This window comes from Sinocyclocheilus anshuiensis, unplaced genomic scaffold, assembly GCF_001515605.1.
Source record: "Sinocyclocheilus anshuiensis isolate Anshui unplaced genomic scaffold, SAMN03320099.WGS_v1.1 scaffold2313, whole genome shotgun sequence".
Lineage (NCBI taxonomy): Eukaryota > Metazoa > Chordata > Actinopteri > Cypriniformes > Cyprinidae > Sinocyclocheilus > Sinocyclocheilus anshuiensis.
Window position 1 is genome coordinate 129,172 of NW_015552721.1, and position 21,392 is coordinate 150,563.

The 21,392-nt window shown below is 39.2% G+C and overlaps 1 protein-coding gene and 1 pseudogene across 1 annotated transcript; both read right to left on the reverse strand.

The window, feature by feature from the left end:
* Nucleotides 1-1,582: 1,582 nt before the first annotated feature.
* Nucleotides 1,583-13,619, reverse strand: LOC107667801 (zinc finger protein RFP-like). The gene is made up of 8 exons (XM_016459519.1): nt 13,499-13,619; nt 13,015-13,096; nt 12,280-12,490; nt 11,941-12,244; nt 11,831-11,865; nt 11,703-11,788; nt 2,381-2,407; nt 1,583-2,226 (listed from the first exon to the last, which is right to left on the reverse strand). The coding sequence occupies exons 2-8, from the start codon at nt 13,076-13,078 to the stop codon at nt 1,679-1,681; spliced, it is 1,275 nt and encodes a 424-aa protein (XP_016315005.1). The 5' UTR covers nt 13,079-13,096; nt 13,499-13,619; the 3' UTR covers nt 1,583-1,678.
* A 4,092-nt stretch (nt 13,620-17,711) lies between these two features.
* Nucleotides 17,712-21,388, reverse strand: LOC107667803 (zinc finger protein RFP-like; annotated as a pseudogene).
* Between the last annotated feature and the right edge of the window lie 4 nt (nt 21,389-21,392).

Below are 21,392 nucleotides of genomic sequence, written 5' to 3' on the forward strand. Positions count from 1 at the left end.
CAGCAAGGCTCTATTGCTGAAAAAAAAAACATGTTGAAGCTCGTTTAAAGCTTGCTGCACAAAATTTAGACAAGCCTGTGAAATACTGAGAAAGAAAGAATGGAAAAGAAAGCTGCTAGAATGGCCCAGCCAATCACCTGACTTGAATCCAATAGAAAATACGAACTAAAGATCAGAGTTAATAGAAGAGGCCCACAGAACCTTTCAAGATTTGAAGACTCTGTGGAAGAATGGGCCAAACTCACACCTGACTAGTTTCTCCATAAAGGAGGCGTCTTGAAGCTGTCATTACCAACAAAGGCTTTTGTACAAAGCATTAAATATATTTCAGTAGTTCAATACTTATACTCCGTGTCATTCCATTTTATTTCACATAACTTAATTTCTGAAATTATTTGTTTTGTTTTATTTGTATGTATGGATTACTTGGGTTATTACCGACATCTGGTGAAAATTTCATGTCAACAGCACCTTTTGAAATATATTTACTGAGAAAAATGGTGACGTGTTCAATACTTATATTTTCCCCGCTGTATGTGTGCACTGAGGAATAAACTCTGCTCACCTCATAGACTTCCTGTTTCCTCTCACAGGTCACGGACGCTCTGGTGGGGTTGCCTCCGTTCGGGATGGTGTACAGGACTCTCGGGACGCTGCTTCCCGGTTTCTGTGCGTCTGCTGGGTCCCAGCGCTCCAGGAGCTTCCTCAGGTCTGCAGGGATCATGCCGTTAATGCGGTTACAGCCCAGTGGCTGCAGCTGTTTATGAAAGCGTTGGTAATGTTTACATTTAATGGCTCGAGATCGAGAGAGAGAGAGATCGCAGGAAAAAAATGGTGATGATGGGAAGTGTGCTTCATACAGCTGCGTGGGAGCGTCGAGGAGGACGCTATCTCCAGAATTGACCAGCATCTCAAATATCTGATGATCAGAGTGAAGAGGAAAATTACCATTTGATTTCATTCTAAATAGTGCCACATAATTCTATAAGCATATCACTTGTAATATCAAACGCAATTCACAGATTACAAACATCAGAACAGCGTGTATCCACAAGAAGAGCATATATTGGGACAATGTTATTTCAGATGCTTTTATAGTTTTTAATTATATATATTTATATTTTCTGATTTCATTTTAATTTCAGTTAAAGTTTTAGTCTTTTTTTGTATTTTTTTTTTTAATGGTCTGTGTAGTTTTTATTATCTTTTAGTTAAGTTTGTTTCATTTGATTTCAGTTAACATTTAATTTTATTTCAAGTAACTAACTTGTTAGGTTTTACTTTTAGTATATATACACACACACACACACACACAATTTGATTATATAACTGTGTTAATTCTGATAATTCAGTTATTATATTTTTTTTATAAATTGTTTCAGTAGACAACATTTTGCCTGCATATACATAGTCATATTCATACTTTAATTATGAGTTCACAAGCAACATCAGCATAATCCAGCTCTAGAAAGAGCTAAAGTGCTTCATTCAGATACTATTTAAATTTGTTCTGTTTTTATTTACAATGCAATTTTACTTTTACAGGTAAAGAGAAAAATAAAAATATTTTGTGGATATGTTCACTTTTTGCAGTCCTAAAAAATAAACAAATTCAGAAGGAACAAATAACATTATGCCCCTACATCTATGTTTTTCCAAATTATGAAAATGTGTGAATTCATTCATTGCTATTAAACGATGAGATAATCAAAGGGGCTGAATTTGTACCTTTTTCATTACGACATGGGCTGAATAAAGGATACAGTTTCTCAGTGAAAGACTGACCAGTGAAGGAGTAGATATGAGATTTGGACTCCACATTATAGAAGGAGACCAGACCCTCCTCATAATCCACAAACACCCCCACCTTCTGTGGTTTCACTCTCAGAGACAGTAGGACATAGGAATCAGTACAAGCCCAATATTCATTCTCATTCCACAGACCCAAAACCCAGAATCCATCCTGAGGACTCACAGTGACCTTTCCCTTCCTGTTAATAGATTCTTTGGCCACTCCTAAATCCCACTTAGTCTTTTCATTCACCTGCACCTCAAAATAAAATCTCCCTGAGGAGAATCCATCTTTTCCCAGGACACAGGTGCAGTGATCAAACCTCTTTTGGTTGTTTGGGAGCTTTTGTTTAATGTCTCCGTGTATCACTTGTTTCCCATCATCAGACAGGATGACATATGGATGAGCTGTATCAGGATCCAGAGTCACATCCACTGAGAGAGAGATCAGAGAATATGAATCACATCTTCACAATACATACAGTATATCTTCATGTGCTTAATATTTAATATTCAGTATGCATTGAAGTATTGTATGTGAATGTTTGTGTAATTTTTACTGTGTGAGAGAACAGATCATTCATTCTACCTGCATACTGCTGCATCCTCATCAACACTGTGAAGACAAATAATAATAATAATATATGATGAAGAGATCTTAACATTCATGTATTACAGGAGCTGTTTCATTGACATCTACATCACTGACACTAGACACTGTTAAACAAATATACATGCCGCACGAGCGCGCGTGCACACACACACACATTGTGTTTACGTGTTTTATGGGGACATTCCATAAACAATGATTTTTGTACTGTACAAACTGTATTTTCTATGCCTTTACCCTAAACCTGCCCCTCACAGAAAACTTTCTACTATTTTAGATTTTCAAAAAGATCATTCTGGGTTGCGTTTCCCATACAACGACGTAACTCGCTGATTAACCATAGTATCAAATGAGCGGGGCACTGCGGTGCTTGACAGTAGCCATAGTACGATGCATTGTTGTTGAAACGAACTAGCTAGTTACGACTGTTTCCCGAACACGTCCGCATCTCCGTCGTTTGAACCACATTAGTTCAACAACATAGAGCCATTGTTAATGACGTCACACGCATGTGGTGGAGGAATAACTTCTGCTATTTAACTGATTAGACATACGATGTTTCATTAACAAGGTTCAGGAGGAGCACGATCAGATAATCAATCAGTCTGGCCCAGGTGGAGCTCTTCTTCTTCTTCTTTCTTTTACTGGCAACCGCACTTAACAGTGCATTACTGCCATCATCAGGTAGCTTGGATCAGAAACCTTTCTTAAGCAGGTGGAGCTCGTCAGCTAATCACCTTAACAAGCACAATACGTATATATACAGCCAACTTACCTCTGTTCCACGACAGTTTTATAGCATTCGGTTTTGCTCCTTTGGCCATTATATCACAGACTCAACTTTTTCCGTACTACGACGAGACCTGTACTGAAGATTTTTCGTATCCTCTGTCGCAATCTGGGCTAGGCCCTAGGCTCACTCCTTTTCCGCCAGTCACCGCCGCCGAGCACCAGGCTTCATCGCGGCCGCCGCTCTGCTCGACCAGCCACACGCTCTCCACAACACCGAGGCTTAACCTCGCCTCCACCGGCGAGACTTCCAACTTCTTCCCCGACATCCTCGTATCATTCGGCCATGCCAATATATCCTCCGATCGTAAAGTCGATAGTATGTAAGCCTGAAGCAAACGCTGATTTATTCTGACGAACCATTCTCATGGTTCAAACAATGCTGATCTGTATGATCTATTCTTCACCCTGCAAATTAGCCAAGGCAACCAATAGATCGAGCAAAGCCTCGAACTCGCCTCGCTCGACACCACCATCGTCCCGCACAAGACCCGGCTCTCCTCGAGCTTTGGGTCGCAGCGGCAGGCCTCAAACGAGCCTGGGCCGTGCCCCAGTTCTCACCGCTGCAAAACCTCATTCGCTTCCCGCTTCGGCTCAACTTTTCATCGCGGCTTACAGCCGCAGCGCCACATGTAGCCGGGCCTCCAGCTCTCGTAGCAGTCGCTAGCGCGAGGCTGCCTCCGCTAGCGCCGCAGGCCGTTGCAATTAAATTTATAGATAAAGTCGCTAAAGGTAGGTCGTTTGTTGTTAAAAGTTGTTAAACGACGTGATGACATTATAGATGTTGATGTCGTTTTTGTAACCATGATGCAACACTGCGTGTAGCCGGGCCTCCAGCTCTCGTAGCAGTCGCTAGCGCGAGGCTGCCTCCACTAGCGGCGAGGCCGTGTTGCAATTAAATTTTTAGGTAAAGTCGCTAAAGGTAGGTCGTTTGTTGTTAAGTTGTTAACCCTCCTATGGTTCTCATTTCCTGTTTACACTAATGGTATTTGGGGTCAATATGACCCCAAAATGTAAAGAGTAATTGTAAAAAATATATACATTTTTTAATCATACAAATAATATATCATTTTTGTTTACTTCTCATCTATACATTAGAGCTGTGTTTTGGGAGATATGAAGTACGTTTGTACCCATTTACCACAAAAATCCTCAACTACACCATTAGCTTGCATGTTAAATATTACATTTTCAAGAAAAAATCACTTAAATTATGATCTAAATTTGATTTAAGTTGTTTCTGGATATTGATCTAGGTGTTAGGTGTAGATATATGCCATCTGCTGGATAGAGAAAAACTTGTAGAAATTAACAGTTTTTGAAAAAAAAAAAAAAAAACGTGTTATGACCATATATCTCCAGCAGAGGCCCATAGAATTTAATAATTAATTAATAATAATAATAATTTAATTTGATAATTTATGCATTTAGCAGACGCTTTTATATTTTATCCAAAGCAACTTGTAGTGCATTCAGGCTATAATTTTTTTTTTTACCAGTATGTGTGTTCCCTGGTAATCGAACCCGGTTCTGGAAGTGGTTAACTGCTACTCTCACAACTTTTCTGATATATATTTTGTAAATATTACTGAAACATTATAAAATACATTACGAACAGTATTTTTCTCAGAGGTTAGAATTTGTTTTTGTTGTTTGAGGTATTTTGAAGTGCCCGCTTTTGCAATAATGCCACATAAATTTGCAGAAATGCCACAAGTTGTCACTAAAACTTTTTTTTTCATAAAATATTGTCACCTTTTTTTTTCAATCTAAAAAGTAAAATCAAAACAATTATTTCTTAAATGTAAATTAAAAACCTCATTCGCTTCCCGCTTCGGCTCAACTTTTCATCGCGGCTTACAGCCGCAGCGCCACATGTAGCCGGGCCTCCAGCTCTCGTAGCAGTCGCTAGCGCGAGGCTGCCTCCACTAGCGGCGAGGCCGTGTTGCAATTAAATTTTTAGGTAAAGTCGCTAAAGGTAGGTCGTTTGTTGTTAAGTTGTTAACCCTCCTATGGTTCTCATTTCCTGTTTACACTAATGGTATTTGGGGTCAATATGACCCCAAAATGTAAAGAGTAATTGTAAAAAATATATACATTTTTTAATCATACAAATAATATATCATTTTTGTTTACTTCTCATCTATACATTAGAGCTGTGTTTTGGGAGATATGAAGTACGTTTGTACCCATTTACCACAAAAATCCTCAACTACACCATTAGCTTGCATGTTAAATATTACATTTTCAAGAAAAAATCACTTAAATTATGATCTAAATTTGATTTAAGTTGTTTCTGGATATTGATCTAGGTGTTAGGTGTAGATATATGCCATCTGCTGGATAGAGAAAAACTTGTAGAAATTAACAGTTTTTGAAAAAAAAAAAAAAAAACGTGTTATGACCATATATCTCCAGCAGAGGCCCATAGAATTTAATAATTAATTAATAATAATAATAATTTAATTTGATAATTTATGCATTTAGCAGACGCTTTTATATTTTATCCAAAGCAACTTGTAGTGCATTCAGGCTATAATTTTTTTTTTTACCAGTATGTGTGTTCCCTGGTAATCGAACCCGGTTCTGGAAGTGGTTAACTGCTACTCTCACAACTTTTCTGATATATATTTTGTAAATATTACTGAAACATTATAAAATACATTACGAACAGTATTTTTCTCAGAGGTTAGAATTTGTTTTTGTTGTTTGAGGTATTTTGAAGTGCCCGCTTTTGCAATAATGCCACATAAATTTGCAGAAATGCCACAAGTTGTCACTAAAACTTTTTTTTTCATAAAATATTGTCACCTTTTTTTTTCAATCTAAAAAGTAAAATCAAAACAATTATTTCTTAAATGTAAATTAAAAACCCCCCCCCCCCCCCAAAAAAAACAAAACAAAACAAACAACTGCAATAAGTGTGTGTGTGTTTGAGTGCGCGCACGTGTGAGTGAGTATGCTCGTTCTACATTGCATTTGTGCTCTAGTATCAGGCCTTCGTTTTTGTGTGGCCATTTTCAGATTTATGCAGGATTTATTTATAGTGGTGTGAAAAAGTGTTGGCCCCCTTCCTGTTTTTTACATTTTTTGCATTTGTCACACTTAAAAGATTCAGATCAAACAAATTTTTATATTACACAAAGATAATGCAAGTAAATACAAAATGCAGTTTTTAAATAATTATTTATTTTATTAAGGGAAAAAAGCTGTCCAAACCTGCCTAGCCCTACGTGAAAAAGTAATTGCCCCCTAAATCTAATAACTGGTTGTGCCACGCTTTGCAGCAACAACTGCAATGAAATCATCATTTAAAAACTGCATTTTGTATTTACTTGCATTATCTTTGTGTAATTTAAATTTGTTTGATGATCTGAAACATTAAAGTGTGACAAACATGCAAAAAAATAAGAAATCAGGAAGGGGGCCAACACTTTTTCACACCACTGTATTTTATTTGCCAATTTCTGTAAAAATGCTCTCTGTTGCAGTCACACATGTTTGTGTGTGTGCGCGTGTGCATGTGAGTGAGCATGTCTTTTCTACATTCCATTTGTGCTCTAGTACCAGGCCTTCATTTCTGTGTGGAAATTTTTAGATTTATGCCAGATTTATAGATTTATTTATTTTAATTTTTTTGACAAATGGAAAAAAAATATATATAGATTTTTTTTCGCATTTCCCATTAATTTCAATGTGGGGTCTTATTGACCCCAAATACCAGATTAGTAAAAACATTTTTTACATACCTTCAGAACAACCGAAGCAACCCCAGTTTTTTTTATGTGAATATAAATAGAAAATGTAGAAAAGTCACAATCTTATTCCACTGAGATGAAGGGAACCTTTTTTTTTTTTTTTTTTTAACTAGGTAAAAGTTGATTGGGGTCATATTGACCCCAAGGACGGATTGAGGGTTAAACGATGTGATGACATTATGGATGTTGATGTCATTTTTGTAACCATGACTCAAAACTGCATAGAACACGCAATGAAATTACTCACATTTTCTGTATTAATTTTCACTAGCATTTTACCTATATTTTAAATTACACATGTACTCAGATAGACCGATAAGATGGAAAAAGATTGATTTTCGTGAAAATTAGTTAAACTGTGTACAATTATAGGTGCATACTATCAACTAAGGTGTATCATAAAGAAATTATTATTATTATTATTATTATTATTGAACAAGTACAACTAGCAACCTAATTCGCATGCGTTGTGCATACTCTTAGGCACCTCTCTCCAAGTCTCTACCAGCTGATGTGCTGCTTGGCTAGCTAGCTGTTTCAATACTTACTACTACATGTGTGGTTAAGAGGAAAAGCATGTCTTTTCATAATTTTATCACTTTTTAAATGTCAAAGTCATTCTCCTGCTACTTCTAACCTCTCCTCCTTTTCAGTGGTCTCCAGCTCCCGTAGCACACACTCGCGTGAGGCTGCCTCTGCTAGCTGTGCAGGCTGCACAGGCTCTCCAGCATTTTCCCCCAAATATCACAAGCCCCCGTGGCCTACAGCTACAGCAGCTGAAACAAGTGCAAAGCTGCTTACGCTTGCAACACATGACCTCACATCTCAGTCTTTTCCTCCTGTTTCTTCTAATCCTTTTCCTTTTCAGTGGCCTCCAGCTCCCATAGCAGAAGCTAGCGTGAGGCTCCCTCTGCTAGCTGTGCAGGCTGCACAGGCTCTTCAGGATGTCACAAACTCCACTCCCTTCCTGTGGCCCACAGCAGCTGAAGGAAGCGTGAGGCTGCCTCCGCTTGCAACTCAGGCCCACACATCTCAGGCTTTTCCTCCCGTTTCTAATGACCCCTTTTTTCGCCCCAGACTCGGCTGCTCCTCACACTGCATTGCCTCACTCCTCTTCTCAACCAATCACTGCGGTGCCTTCAGCTACAGCGCCGCACGCAACGTCGCCCGCTGGCATGGCTTCCCAAACTCCTATCCTTCCCACTCCCTTCCTTCTACCTCCGGCGGCAGACGTTAACGTGAGGCTGCCTCCGCTAGCCACTGAAGCTCAGGCACCTTACTCTCACCCTTCCGCTACTCCTTTTCCCTATCAATGGCCAGCAGGCCCCGCTGCAGACATCCAAGCAGGGCATCATCAGCCAGCAACGCAAGCTTACTGGCCTCCTCCCTCATTTCCTTCTACCTCTTCCTACGTGCTTCCCTAAGCACCAGAGGCTAATCCGTGCGTGAGGCTGCCTCTGCAAAAGGTTACGGCCCCTCCTTATCTTCCTTCTAATCCTTCTCTCCAATCTAAATCTCAGTACACTTTATTCACAGCAGTCCCACTACCTACCCCACCGAATGCTGCAGCTCAGGAACCACCCCCTGTGCCTAATACCATCAAATCTCAGATTCTTGCAGAAATTCAGAGCGCTGGCTCTGGAGGCGGACCCATCGCCAACCCCAGTACCTCACTATTCGCAACTCGTGTTCCCATAACACATCCCTTAAAACCTCTCCTCTCCACTCGGTTCGATTTTCCAAGCAGTTTCACCCAGAACCATCCAATCTTATCTAACTGCTTGGAGATGATTTAAAGCTTTCCACCTCTCATACAACCTGCCATTTCCCGATTTCTCCCCTCTCTCAATCACATCTTTTGTTTCCTACCTTAACACCTGTAAGAACCTCCAAGCCCGGTCAATCAAAGGTTATCTAAGCGGCATCCAATTTATTTCACAAATTAATCTACGGCGCCCCCTCTCCTGAAATAAACAATTCTCAAACATTTCTTTTTGATCAAAGGAATTCAGTGCTCTCATCCTCCAAGCCTGGACGCTAGACAACCGATAACTTTAGACATTCTTTCTAAATGTATCCCCATTCTCTGCACAGGGTACCACTCACTTCATACCGCTTGTACACTCGATGCACTGTTCATACTGGCTTTTTTTGGTTTCCTGAGATGCTTGGAATTCACAATAACCTCTATTCAACCCCAAACTCTATCCAACCGTCTCCGACCTTTCCGTGCTCGACAGCGAAACTATCTCCTATTTCATCAAAATTAAATCAGATCAGGAAAGAGGTCACCACGTCTAAACTTTTAACCTCCCGTCACCAATCCAACCGTATCAGGCCCTTATTCTTACCTCAAATTCAGAAGCTCTCAGTCTACATCCCCTCTTGACCCTCTTTTTGTCAACGACTGTAACCACCCCATCACATGTTTTTGGTTTCAAAAACATCTATCCAAACGATGTTCAAAAACATCGTCCAACCATGCATACCCACAGAAAGACTTTCCAGCCACTCCTTCCGAATCGGGGCAGCAACTACAGCAGCTCAAAAAGGCCTCTCACAGCAGCAGGTCCAAGCTCTCGGTCGATGGTCATCGAACGCCTTCAAGAGCTATATCAGGACCAATAATTTTCACACTAAGAAATCCCATCTAATTCTGATCAGTTAAATGAAATGTGATGCTGCAATGCAAATGCAAAGCCGTGGGTATCATTTGATACTGCCGCCGCAGTGCCCCGCTTAATTTATACTGCCGCCGCAGTGCCCGCTCATTTGATACTGCCGCCGCAGTGCCCCGCTCATTTGTTACTGCCGCTGCAGTGCCCTGCTTAATTTATACTGCCGCCGCAGTGCCCCGCTCATTTGATACTGCCACCGCAGTGCCCCGCTCATTTGATACTGCCGCCGCAGTGCCCCGCTCATTTGATACTGCCGCTGCAGTACCCCGCTCATTTGATACTGCCGCTGCAGTGCTTGCTTAATTTGAAACTGCCGCCGCAGTGCCCTGCTCATTTGATACTGCCACCGCAGTGCCTGCTTAATTTGATGCTACCGCCGCAGTGCTTCCATCTGTCGTTTTGAGCCCCATTTGCTTTTTCTGCATTGGACAGGGCTCTCCCTTCCGGTGCAGCAGAGCCGCAGCTCTCTTCGGACGCAGTGAGTCCCTCACCTGGCCTTCCATCGTGCTCCTTATTTGGTGGCAGGTAGGGGTTGCCATCCAACGTGGCGAGCCGCAGCTACTGTCAAGCACCGCATGACCCCTCCTAGTCGCCCTGCCGCCTCCTCGCACACCCTACTTTATCTTCACGGCACGCATATTTTTGGGGGGCTACTAACAATTTTCTCTCTGGCTGCTGTCTCATGCCATTAGCTTCTTTTGGGGAGTTCTCTGGGTTCGGGCTCTATCCCGAGCTCGGAGCCCTCCATCTGGACAGCACGCCAAATATGCTACTAATTGCTCAATCATATTATACGTTACTGCGAACTCGTGAACTCTTAAGATACTGCTGTATTGAACATGGCACCTGATTTTTTTTTTTTGTTCCCTGTCATTTTGCTTTATTTGATGTTTGATTCATCGTGGGTTCCCTCTTATGTCATAACCGGGGGTTCCATTAGGCATTTATGCACATATGCACTCTTAAAAAATGGCGCTTGAGGACACGCAAAAATACATAGATTAAAATGTATTTATATTTAGATTGTACTGCATGTTAGCTTGCTTATTGTGTCCAAGAACATTTATTTAAGCCCATATCCCTTGCTAAAAAGAAACTATACTTCTAACCACAGGTTGAGAGCTGTAGTTCCAACCATGTAAGTTTGCAACGCTGTTTGCGAATGTTTGTTTGAACTATAGTTTTGGGAAACACCAAATCGTTGAACTATGTTGGTAACGACAGAACTTGTGACCATAGTTGGGTAACGATGCTTTAGGGAAACACACCCCTGTATGATCGATAGGCTTGTTTCCTCATGGGGACCAAGAGATGTCCCAACAAGGTCAAAATTTACTGGTTTTACTATAGGCTACTTGTATGTTTCACACACACACACCCACACACCCCTTGGCTGTTTTTGTTGTTTTCATCCTTCATGTGCTCTGTGTGACCTAGTTTCTGTCTCCCTTTGATTATGTCATTTAGTTCAGGTGTGTCTTGTCTATTATCCTCGTTTACCAATGTACTTAAGCCCTAGTCTGTGCAGTCTGTTTTTGTCCGGTCTTCTTGGTTCCTACGTGTGCATCCTGCCTGTCCGTCCTGTGATTTATCCTCGTGTGGCTTTATTAAAAGACTGTTTGCATCAATCGTCGTCATCTTTGAGCGTTTATCTCACCGTAGCATCACTCACACACACACAAACACAAACAAGTGTTCCTTTTGTGGAAGATTACCACGATTATTAATGCAAGACATCACACCATGTTTTTACAAATTATATTTGTTTTAAACTGCATACACAGCAATATATTTACATACATTTTAAAAAATAATTTGATAAAATATTTTGGCAAAAATATTTAACATGACAACAAAGAAAGAATTTTTTTAAATTATATCTTATTACCAGTACTTGCTTCTATTTTGATACTGAAATATATTGACGTTAATATTGTTAGATTATTGCTTGATTGTTCAGATTTCTTAATTGTTTGATAGGCAGATATTTTAATTTTCACTTTTTAAATATTAATTTCCTTGCAAAACACAGTAACTGCCAAAAGAAAGTGTGTGCTGTATTTGATATTGACCTACCAGTTTGACTGAGTTTCTGGTCTAAAGTTTCCTGCAGTTGAGTCAGAGCTCTCCTCAGAGTCTCCACACTCACATCAGTGTTCAGCCTATAGACAGACATGAACATATTTTATATTTTATCATGACACATTTTATCACTTTTCTTAACATGTATTTTCCATTTCTGACAAAAGATATTGTTGGAATATTTAAAACCAGATTATTGAAGTAAGTTTATTGTATTGTTAGGAACTCGTGCCTTCTTCTCTTTACTCTCCTCCTCTAGAGGAACAGTGTTGTGAGTCTTGTGGTCTCCATCAGTGCAAAACACACACACATACGTCTGATCATCTCTACAGAACAGCTCCAGAGGTCTCTCGTGTTTCTGGCATATATAGTCCTTCATATTCTTCACAGGGTCCATCAGTTTGTGTTTCTTTAAGCTCAGGACTCTCTGATGAAGATCCAGGTGAGTTTTACAGTAAGATGCCTGACACAGCAGACAGGATTTCAGGGCTTTCAGCCTTCTTTCATCACAGATGTCACAGAGAACTTCAGATTTACTCAGACTGAACTTTTTCTGAAAGAGCTGCACAACCTTTCTAAGTGTTGATCTTGAGGTCGGGTCTTTTTACTGAATGTTTCTTTACAGAATGGACAGTAGCACTTCTGACTGTTGTCCCAGCACTGGTTCAAGCAGCTCTTACAGAAGTTGTGTCCACATGGAGTGCTGACTGGATCAGTGAACACTTCCAGACACACTGAACACTGAAGCTCCTCAGCCAGAGGACCACTGGAGGAGGACATAGCTGATAAGGAAAGAAATAATAAAAAAATGTATCACCTGCAGTTTATGTCTACACAAAAATGTAAGCGATATCACACAGTCAATATTGTTGTTCCAAATATCAGTCAGTTCCGAATATCTGTCACCACTGAGCTTACATTAAAACCAACGGAATCAATTTTATACAACAGATCAGTGAACAGGAAATTAATATTAAGTAACTTGCATTTTAGATAAAGTGTAGTAAGTTAATGTATCTATTTTGCGCCACCCAGAGCCTCCGCCAATCAAAATAGCTCTAAAAAGGGTCAAAGAAGAAATGGGGGCCGTTCTCACAGAACGCATTCTGTGTTAGGTCTACTATTCCATTATTTTTCAATGTAAACATGCATCTTTTACAATTGTGCTCACAGCTCTTGTTGAGTTTTGTGCAAAATATGTTCTAAAACAAGGCGCCCAAGCTAAAAGATGTTCAATATATAACCTTGAAACTAACAATTAAAGTTGTTATTGTTGCTATTATTATTATCTTGGTTATTGACTTACATGGAGGTTTATCCATACGTTGTCTCCTGGTTTGACTTGGTGAAGTTGGTAAAAATTCTGCCATTGCTCTTCTTCTCTTTGTCTTTGCAGGAAAAGGTCATAACATGTTTTTATTTCACAGGATGAAATCTGTTCATCACAGTCTCTAACACGTCTGCAAATATTTTTTATACTACTATGAATTAATATATTAATACCAAAACTGCTACAATACAAATTCAATTCTTGGATGTGAAAGAGATTCACTCTTTCTTGAATACAGCAATACAATGGCATAAATAACAATTGTGTTGTTAGGTGTTTTACAACCCTAACGACCATTTTTTGCCAAAAATCTGAGACATTTTCATAGTACACAACTAAACTAGTCGAATAAACTAGTTGCTACAGTGCTTTAACCTGATTTTGCCTAGTTTTAGTTAGACATAGACGCTTATTCACATAGGCTACTTGTTTAAATTTCTCTTGCATGTCCATCACGTACATCTGAGTATCAGCTGTGTTCACATTCGTCTTGGCACGTCATATAAATACATAAGCTTATTCTTTATTAAAAACCTTAAAACCAACCCAGATTGTTGTTCATTTAGTTTCACTTTAACAGAAGTTCCTCCAACGCGGAAGTAAGCCTATGCGCGAGACTTCTGGTTCATTAGCCGCTATCGGAAAATAACGAGAAGAATTATAACGTGCAGTAAACGGTAAAACTGTTTGCACTACAAACCAGTGTGTTCATAATTAAGATAATACATTAAAATAATATGGTAAGACACACCAATAGCTGGACGTGGTTGAGACCGGCGCCCATTTGTACGGCAAGACAAATGTGTATAGGACTGGCATAAAGTTGGCTTGACATTAGACGTTCGATATTCGCAAATTTAGGGACCGTCTCTAAAGTTACATGCAACACTTTTCTAACGTTAATAGCGTTTGAGGAGAATGACTTATAGTCATAAAAACAACTGTAAAGTGTTCATGTAGGTGTCAACTATAATGCACACCTTTAACATTTTTTGATATTTATTAAAATAAACTGTAAATCATATGTAAAATTGCTACTTTTTCACAACCGAATGGGCTCAAATGCAAAATATACCATAATTTAAAGCTCAATAGCATTTGAGAATGACTTACAGTCATAAAAACAACTGTAATCTGTTCATCTAGGTGTCAACTATAATGCACACCTTTTACATTTTTGATATTTATTAAAATCTACTGTAAATCATATGTTTAAAAAAAATGCTACTTTTTCTCAACCGAATGGGCTCAAACGCAAATTTAAAGCTCAATAGCATTTGAGCCTATTGAGCCTTAAATTTGCATTTGAGCCCATTCGGTTGTGAAAAAGTAGCATTTTTTACATATGATTTACACTTTATTTTAATAAATATCAAAAAATGTAAAAGGTGTGCATTATAGTTGACACCTAGATGAACACTTTGCAGTTTGTTTTATGACTGGAAGTCATTCTCCTCAAATGCTATTGAGCTTTAAATTTGCATTTGAGCCCATTCGGTTGTGAAAAAGTACCATAATTTACATAAGATTTACAGTTTATTTTAATAAATATCAAAAATGTAAAAGGTGTGCATGATAGTTGACACCTAGATTAACAGTTTACAGTTGTTTTTATGACTGTAAGTCATTCTCCTCAAATGCTATTGAAGTTAGAAAAGTGTATACCAATATCGCATGTAACTTTAGAGACGGTCCCTAAATTTGCGAATATCGAACGTCCAACTTCAAGCCAACGTTATGCCCGTTGTAAAAGGCAGTTTGTTTGTCTGTCAAATCTGACATACACTCAAGATCTGATTATCATATTTCCGGTGCTTGGCTAATTTTGGCTGCATCCAAAAACTCAGCCAACTTGCCTTGCTGCTATCAGGCAATGACTTCTGAGGCAGTTTATGGCAAGCTCAAACTGCAGATCTTTTGGCTGGATTTTGCTGTCACAGATGGATTTCCAAGGTCTGCGACGACAAAACTCCCGGATCTCAACCAAATGAGTGCTCGTTGCGGTCGCAGAAGCTCCTTAAGAATGAGCACTGCTCATTGAGCAGGAGCAGGGTTGCCAGGTTTTCACAACAAAATCCGCCCAATTGCTACTCAAAACTAACCCAATGGCATTTCCAGGGGGTCTCCCCATTAAAAATCGCATTCTGGGGGGTAAAATACACATTTTTGGCGGGGTTCCCCTGGTAAAATTCGCACTCCAGGGGATAAATATCACGTTATCAGGGTCGCTTTAACCCGCAGACATGAAAAACAACTGTCGGCAACAGTGATAAAGTAGCCCAATTCCGCGGGAAAGCCGCGGACTTGGCAACACTGAGCAGGAGGTCAGCAATGTGATCAGCACCTGTCTCGAGAATTGCCCTGCGTTCGGAAGGGCTCATCCCTATGCCCTAATCCCTTCAGAGGGTTTACCCTCCGGAGTGAGAGCTTCGAAGGGTTGAAGGGTGTAGGACTGCGGTTCTCAATTCCAATTCCAATTGACATGGTCCCTACACAGTGTCCATTGCTCCCTACTCCCTAAGCAGGGGAAATCCGTTGAAATTTACTTCACTTCGGAATATTAATTTACAGATTTGCGTCTTCACACACATACGAAAACTTACTAGAGAAGCGTGAAGTGGGACATAATATACCTCTGTAAATAAATACAATTTAAATTCACGTCTCGCACACTTAAATGCCCTTTGTATGGAAAATCATCACGTGCCCACACGGAGGCACCATCATCATGCAAAGAATCAGCGCAAAGGATCATGGGAGGCCGAAGTGTCCATCAGTTGTACCCTTCGAAATCCTTCATTCCGAAGGGCCCTTTGAAGTGGCCAGTTTTGAGCACTTCGGTTTAGAACGCCCCTTCAATATGGCGGCCATGATTGTTTTCACTCTGAAGTGCCCTTCAGAGGGCAATATATCCCGTTTGGAACACACCGTGTCAAACGCTACAAAATTTCCAGTTTGACATTATCGCCACGTGATATGTAGTGTGAGCGCAATGACAGCCAATCACAGTGCAGATAAACGGAAAAAGGTAGATCAAAGTTCAAGGTAGATCAAAATAGCTAGTGTCTTTACGAAAAGCCACAGATTAATCAAATCAACTAACAAGAAATAAATGTAACAAATGCATATATTGTGTATATTTTACATTGCATGATTTTCTGCAGTACAGACTGCCCTTGTAGTCCACATATTCCTAATGTTTCTGGCACATTCTCTTTTTCATGTTTATTTATTTTTCAGATAAAATAGTCTAAGTGCACAGTTTTGAACTGCAAATTAAAGAAATGTCCTAATCACTGTAATTTCTGAGGATTTATGTAAAAAAAAAAAAAGAATGTATTTTTGCTGATGGTCGGGATTGCCTCTTAACTGGATTTTTTGTAGTTTGTGTAGCATTGTGTTGTGTCCGCGTAGCTATGACAAGACGACAGAGGACAAAACTTTGTTGTGTAGTGTGATTCAGGTAGTCCTACAATCCAAGATGGGACTGGCTGCAGACCGTGGGCGGTATCTTTGTAGATATTATTGACACTGCGAACATGGGATATCACCATCTCATGTGCTGCCTGACCAAAAACTATAGTGAACCAATAGCTGCTCTGACTATGAACTAAATTGTGGCTACACACAGGCTACGTATTGAACATGTCAAAGAAATGAAACCAAACACCTTGTAAACGCTGTTGACTTTGCTTACATGATGAAATATCATACATCTCACAAGTTATTTTGCCAAAAAACGACATTTAACTAAATTCAAGGTTATTTGAGGTAGAAGTGGGTTACACATAGCTGGACTATATCGGGTCTATAGTTAACCAAGACGGTGAAATGACGGCAATTGCTTGCTGGGTGGCTTTATTATCTTATATTGAAGCTTGAATTTGTTGACATACTTTATAGTATATAACTTTTTTTGTGGATGTTTCGATTAATTTTCGGATGCATGTTGTAAATGGGCCTTGCGTTGAAGTTTTGAAGACGTTTATTATTCATAAAAATAAATAGTTTGCTTTACTTTCCTCTGTTATATGCCTTGTCTGTGTGTTAATATTACCTTATAGTTTAGAAAACAAAAATAACGACTTTATTCAACAATTCGTCTCCTCCGCGTCACCCTGGTGCCATTTTGGAGAATATCCACTGAACGTAAACAGCATATGCTATTCTGTGTCAGCTGCGTCACTCGGATACATTTTCTATGTTGTTTACGCTTTGATTTGAACGAAAACGAATTGTTGAATAAAGTCGTTATTTTTGTTTTCTTTGCGTACAAAAAGTATTCTCGTAGCTTCGTAAAATTACGGTTGAACCCCTGATGTCACATGGATTATTTTACCGATCTCCTTGCTACGTTTCTGGACCTTGATCGTGGTAATTGCATCGCTGTCTATGGGAGGGTCAGAGAGCTCTCAAAATTCAATTTGTGAATTTTGAAAATTTTAATTTGTGTTCTGAAGATGAACGGAGGTCTTACGGGTTTAGAACGACATGAGGGTGAGTGATTAATGACAGAATTTTCATTTTTGGGTGAACTAACCTTTTAAGTTTAAGAATGCGCCAGACATTGTTGGTTATTTACTTACATTGAGCTTTATCCATTCGTTATCTCCAGTGGCGTGGGGTTGTCTTGGTGATGTTGGTAAAGATTCTCCCACTACTACTTCTTCTCTTTATGTCTGCACAAAGGTCACAAAACGTTTCAAAACATGAAATCTGTTCATCACTTTACCTTAAATTTTCTCAAATCAAGCCAACGTAATATTTTAAAGCTTGATCAACTGCGAATGAAAGCCAAATTTGTGTATTTTGGTGCCAGACTCCATATAACACGTCTAGCCTAAATGTATTTTATTTACTGTGGATTTAACCTGAAAAGCCATCACATTTTGAATGTGAAAACTCTTGAATACAGCAGAGTTAAATGGTCTAATTAAATGTTTTGCATTTCTAAAATGTAGATGAATTCAATTCAGTTGATTATATGTAATTATTTGGAATGGCATATTAATCCATGGCGAACAGTTGTCACCGTGTTCTGTGGTTCACAAACTTACTGTTTCTTAACGCGTTACAGTCACAGACTAAAGTTAGTTTTACAACTCTAACAGCACAACCAGTTGCTACAATTCTGGCATATTTTTTCAATGTACACAACTAAACTAGTTGAGTGCTTAACTCGTGCTTTAACCTGGTTTAGCATAGTTTATTTTAGTTAGACATACACTCACTCTGCTGAATCATAAACGTGTTTAAATAAATGTCTCTGACATCACGTAGGCTAAATGTGAGTGAGTATCAGCTGTGTTCACATACGTCTTTGAATGTCTAAGAATTAGGCTATATTATTTATTAAAAAGCTTAAAAGCTTTCAGATTGTTGTGCATCAGTTTAGTTTCACTTTCACGGAAGCCCTCCCTTGCCTGCAGTGCTGCCACACAGTAGCTCCTCCTATGTACAGCCAAATAGGCACTTTGTACTTCAGTCTCACGTTTGAAAATTACCTACCACATACACAAAACCTAAAGCCAGTAGTGTTAACAAGAGCAAATGCGAGATAAAAACCCATTGCCTGAAGCCACCATGACATTTTAGCTTGCTTCTACCAGTCTCAGATCTCTTTTATTGTGACTTCGCCTATTTCTCGACCACTTCGTGTGTGTAGCAAGTGCAACACTGTACCAGAGCTACCAAACAAGTTTACTACATCAGAAAAGCAACACATATGGAGCTAGTTGTGTGATGCAAACGTCAACATGTTTACAAATCAGGCACTATGGAAAAAGTATGTATTTATTTATTTAAAAATAAATTGATGCTACCTGTAATTATAATTTGTGTGAAAAGACATACAAGTTGGTTTTTTACTGCCACTAGCATTAATTTGAGTTGGAAAGTGCAGTGAATTGTATACATTTTCCCATTTCTGTTACATATTTACAGTAATATAGCTACACTATATATTATTTCAGTTTTAATCATTGTACTCAAGTAATCATAGTGATCTGGTTCTTCCACGGATATTTATAGGATATTCTCAAACTGTGCAAATGTTTACATTTTATTTGATGTAAAATTGTACAGATTATGAATAATTATGGCAAATTAAAAAAGCAGATGGACAAACATTATGATAGTGAATTAATAATTTGACAAACAGCAGCTGCGTACAGTATATATTCCATTCAGATGAATATGTCTTAAGATGCTTAATTTTCATTGTTTATTTCATATCTGGGTTGTATATTCATTCATTGTAATTAACAGGTGAGATGATCAGTGGTGCTGAATTTTTACCAGTATCGTTTGAAAAGGGGCAAAAATATGCACTCTAAAAAATGCTGGGTTAAATACAACCTAGTGCTGGGTACCTTCTGTGGTTTCACTCTCAGAGACAGAAGGACATCAGTACAAGCCCAATATTCATTCTCATTCCACAGACCCAAAACCCAGAATCCATTCTGAGGACTCACTCTGATCTTTCCCTTCCTGTTAATAGATTCTCTGGTCCTAAATCCCACTTACTCTTTCCCTTCAGCTACACCTCAAAATAAAATCTACCTGGCAAGAATCCCTCTTTTCCCAGGACAGATGCACACTTTTCAAACCGCTCTGGGTAATCTGGGACTCCATGCTCAATGTCTCCATGTCTCACTTGTTTCCCATCATTAGACAGAATGAGAATTGGATGAGCTGTATCAGGATCCAGAGTCACATCCACTAAGAGAGAGATCAGAGAATATGAATCACATTTTACCAATACAAAGATCTCCACATGTTGACGTGTTTGGTAGAATAAAAATAAACTATTATGCTTCTGTATGTATGTGAAGAGTGAAAAATCACACATTGTACCTGCATACTGCTGCATCCTCCTCAACACTGCAAGTCAAACAATCATAAAACATAAAAAGATTTTCTAAAATTTTTGTACAAAAATAATGTATGTGCCTCATACATAATTTGACATAGTCTAACAATAACATATCTTATGATGTGTATGCTGTATTTGATATTGACTTAACAGTTTGACTGAGTTTCTGGTCTAGGGTTTCCTGCAGTTGAGTCAGAGCTCTCCTCAGTGTCTCCACACTCACATTAGTGTTCATACTGATCTCAGGCCAGTTCCTGGTGTGTGGAGGACTGCACAGGGATGGATCAATCTACAGCAGGAGAGAGGAGAAATCCCTCAGCATGAGGAGTGTGAGTGTTGTCCTGTGATGAGAGCAGACAGAGAGACACTGACCTGTAGGAGCTGGAAGTGATCCTCAGTGTGTAAGAGATGATCCAGCTCAGTGTTTCTCATCTTGAGCTCAGTGATTTCCTGCTGCAGCTCTTGAATGAGCTCTTCATCCTGTTTCTCTGCTGTTTTCTGCTTCTCCTCCATCATCTCCAGCAGATCAGCCAGACATCTCTCAATGGAGCGCATCAGATCACTGAAGAGCTCAACACTGGCTGCTTTCTCTCGCTATGTGCTTTTCTGATATATATATATATATATATATGTATATATATATATATAAGTGTCTGATGTCCTGAATCTTCCTAATTCTGTCCTGGATAATCTGCTGCACGTGTTTCTGTGTTCTGTGTCTTTGTGCCTATAGACAGACATGAACATATTTTATATTTTATCAAGACATATTTGATCACTTTTCACTTTTTGTATTTTACATTTCTGACAAAAGATATTGTTGGAATATTTAAAACTATGTTATGAAACTGTTTTAATGTTGTCAGTATCTCATACCATCTTCTCTTTACTCTCCTCTTCTAGAGGAACAGTGTTGTGAGTCTTGTGGTCTCCATCAGTGCAAAACACACACATACGTCCGATCATCTCTACAGAACAGCTCCAAAGGTCTCTAATACACACATACTCTCTACAGAACAGCTCCAGAGGTCTCTCGTGTTTCTGGCATATATAGTCCTTCATATTCTTCATATTCTTGACCAGTGTGTGTTTCTTTAGACGTGGGACTCTGTGATGAGGCTCCAGGTGAGTCTCACAGTAAGAGCTTTGACACGTCAGGCAGGACTTCACGGCTTTCTGCTTTCTTCCATCACAGATGTCACAGAGCACCTCAGATCTTCCTAGATTGAACTTCTTGAAGTGCTGCACAACCTCTCTAAGTGTTGTATTAATCTTAGGATCAGGTCTTCTGCTGAACTTTTCTTTACAGAGTGGACAGAAGCAGGTCTGTGTGTTTGTCCAGCACTTGTTCAGGCAGGTTCTACAGAAGTTGTGTCCACATGGAGTGGTGACTGGATCAGTGAGCAGAATAAATGTAAACTATCGCTATACTATGTACTGTATGTGACGAGTAAAAATCACACATTGTACCTGCATACTG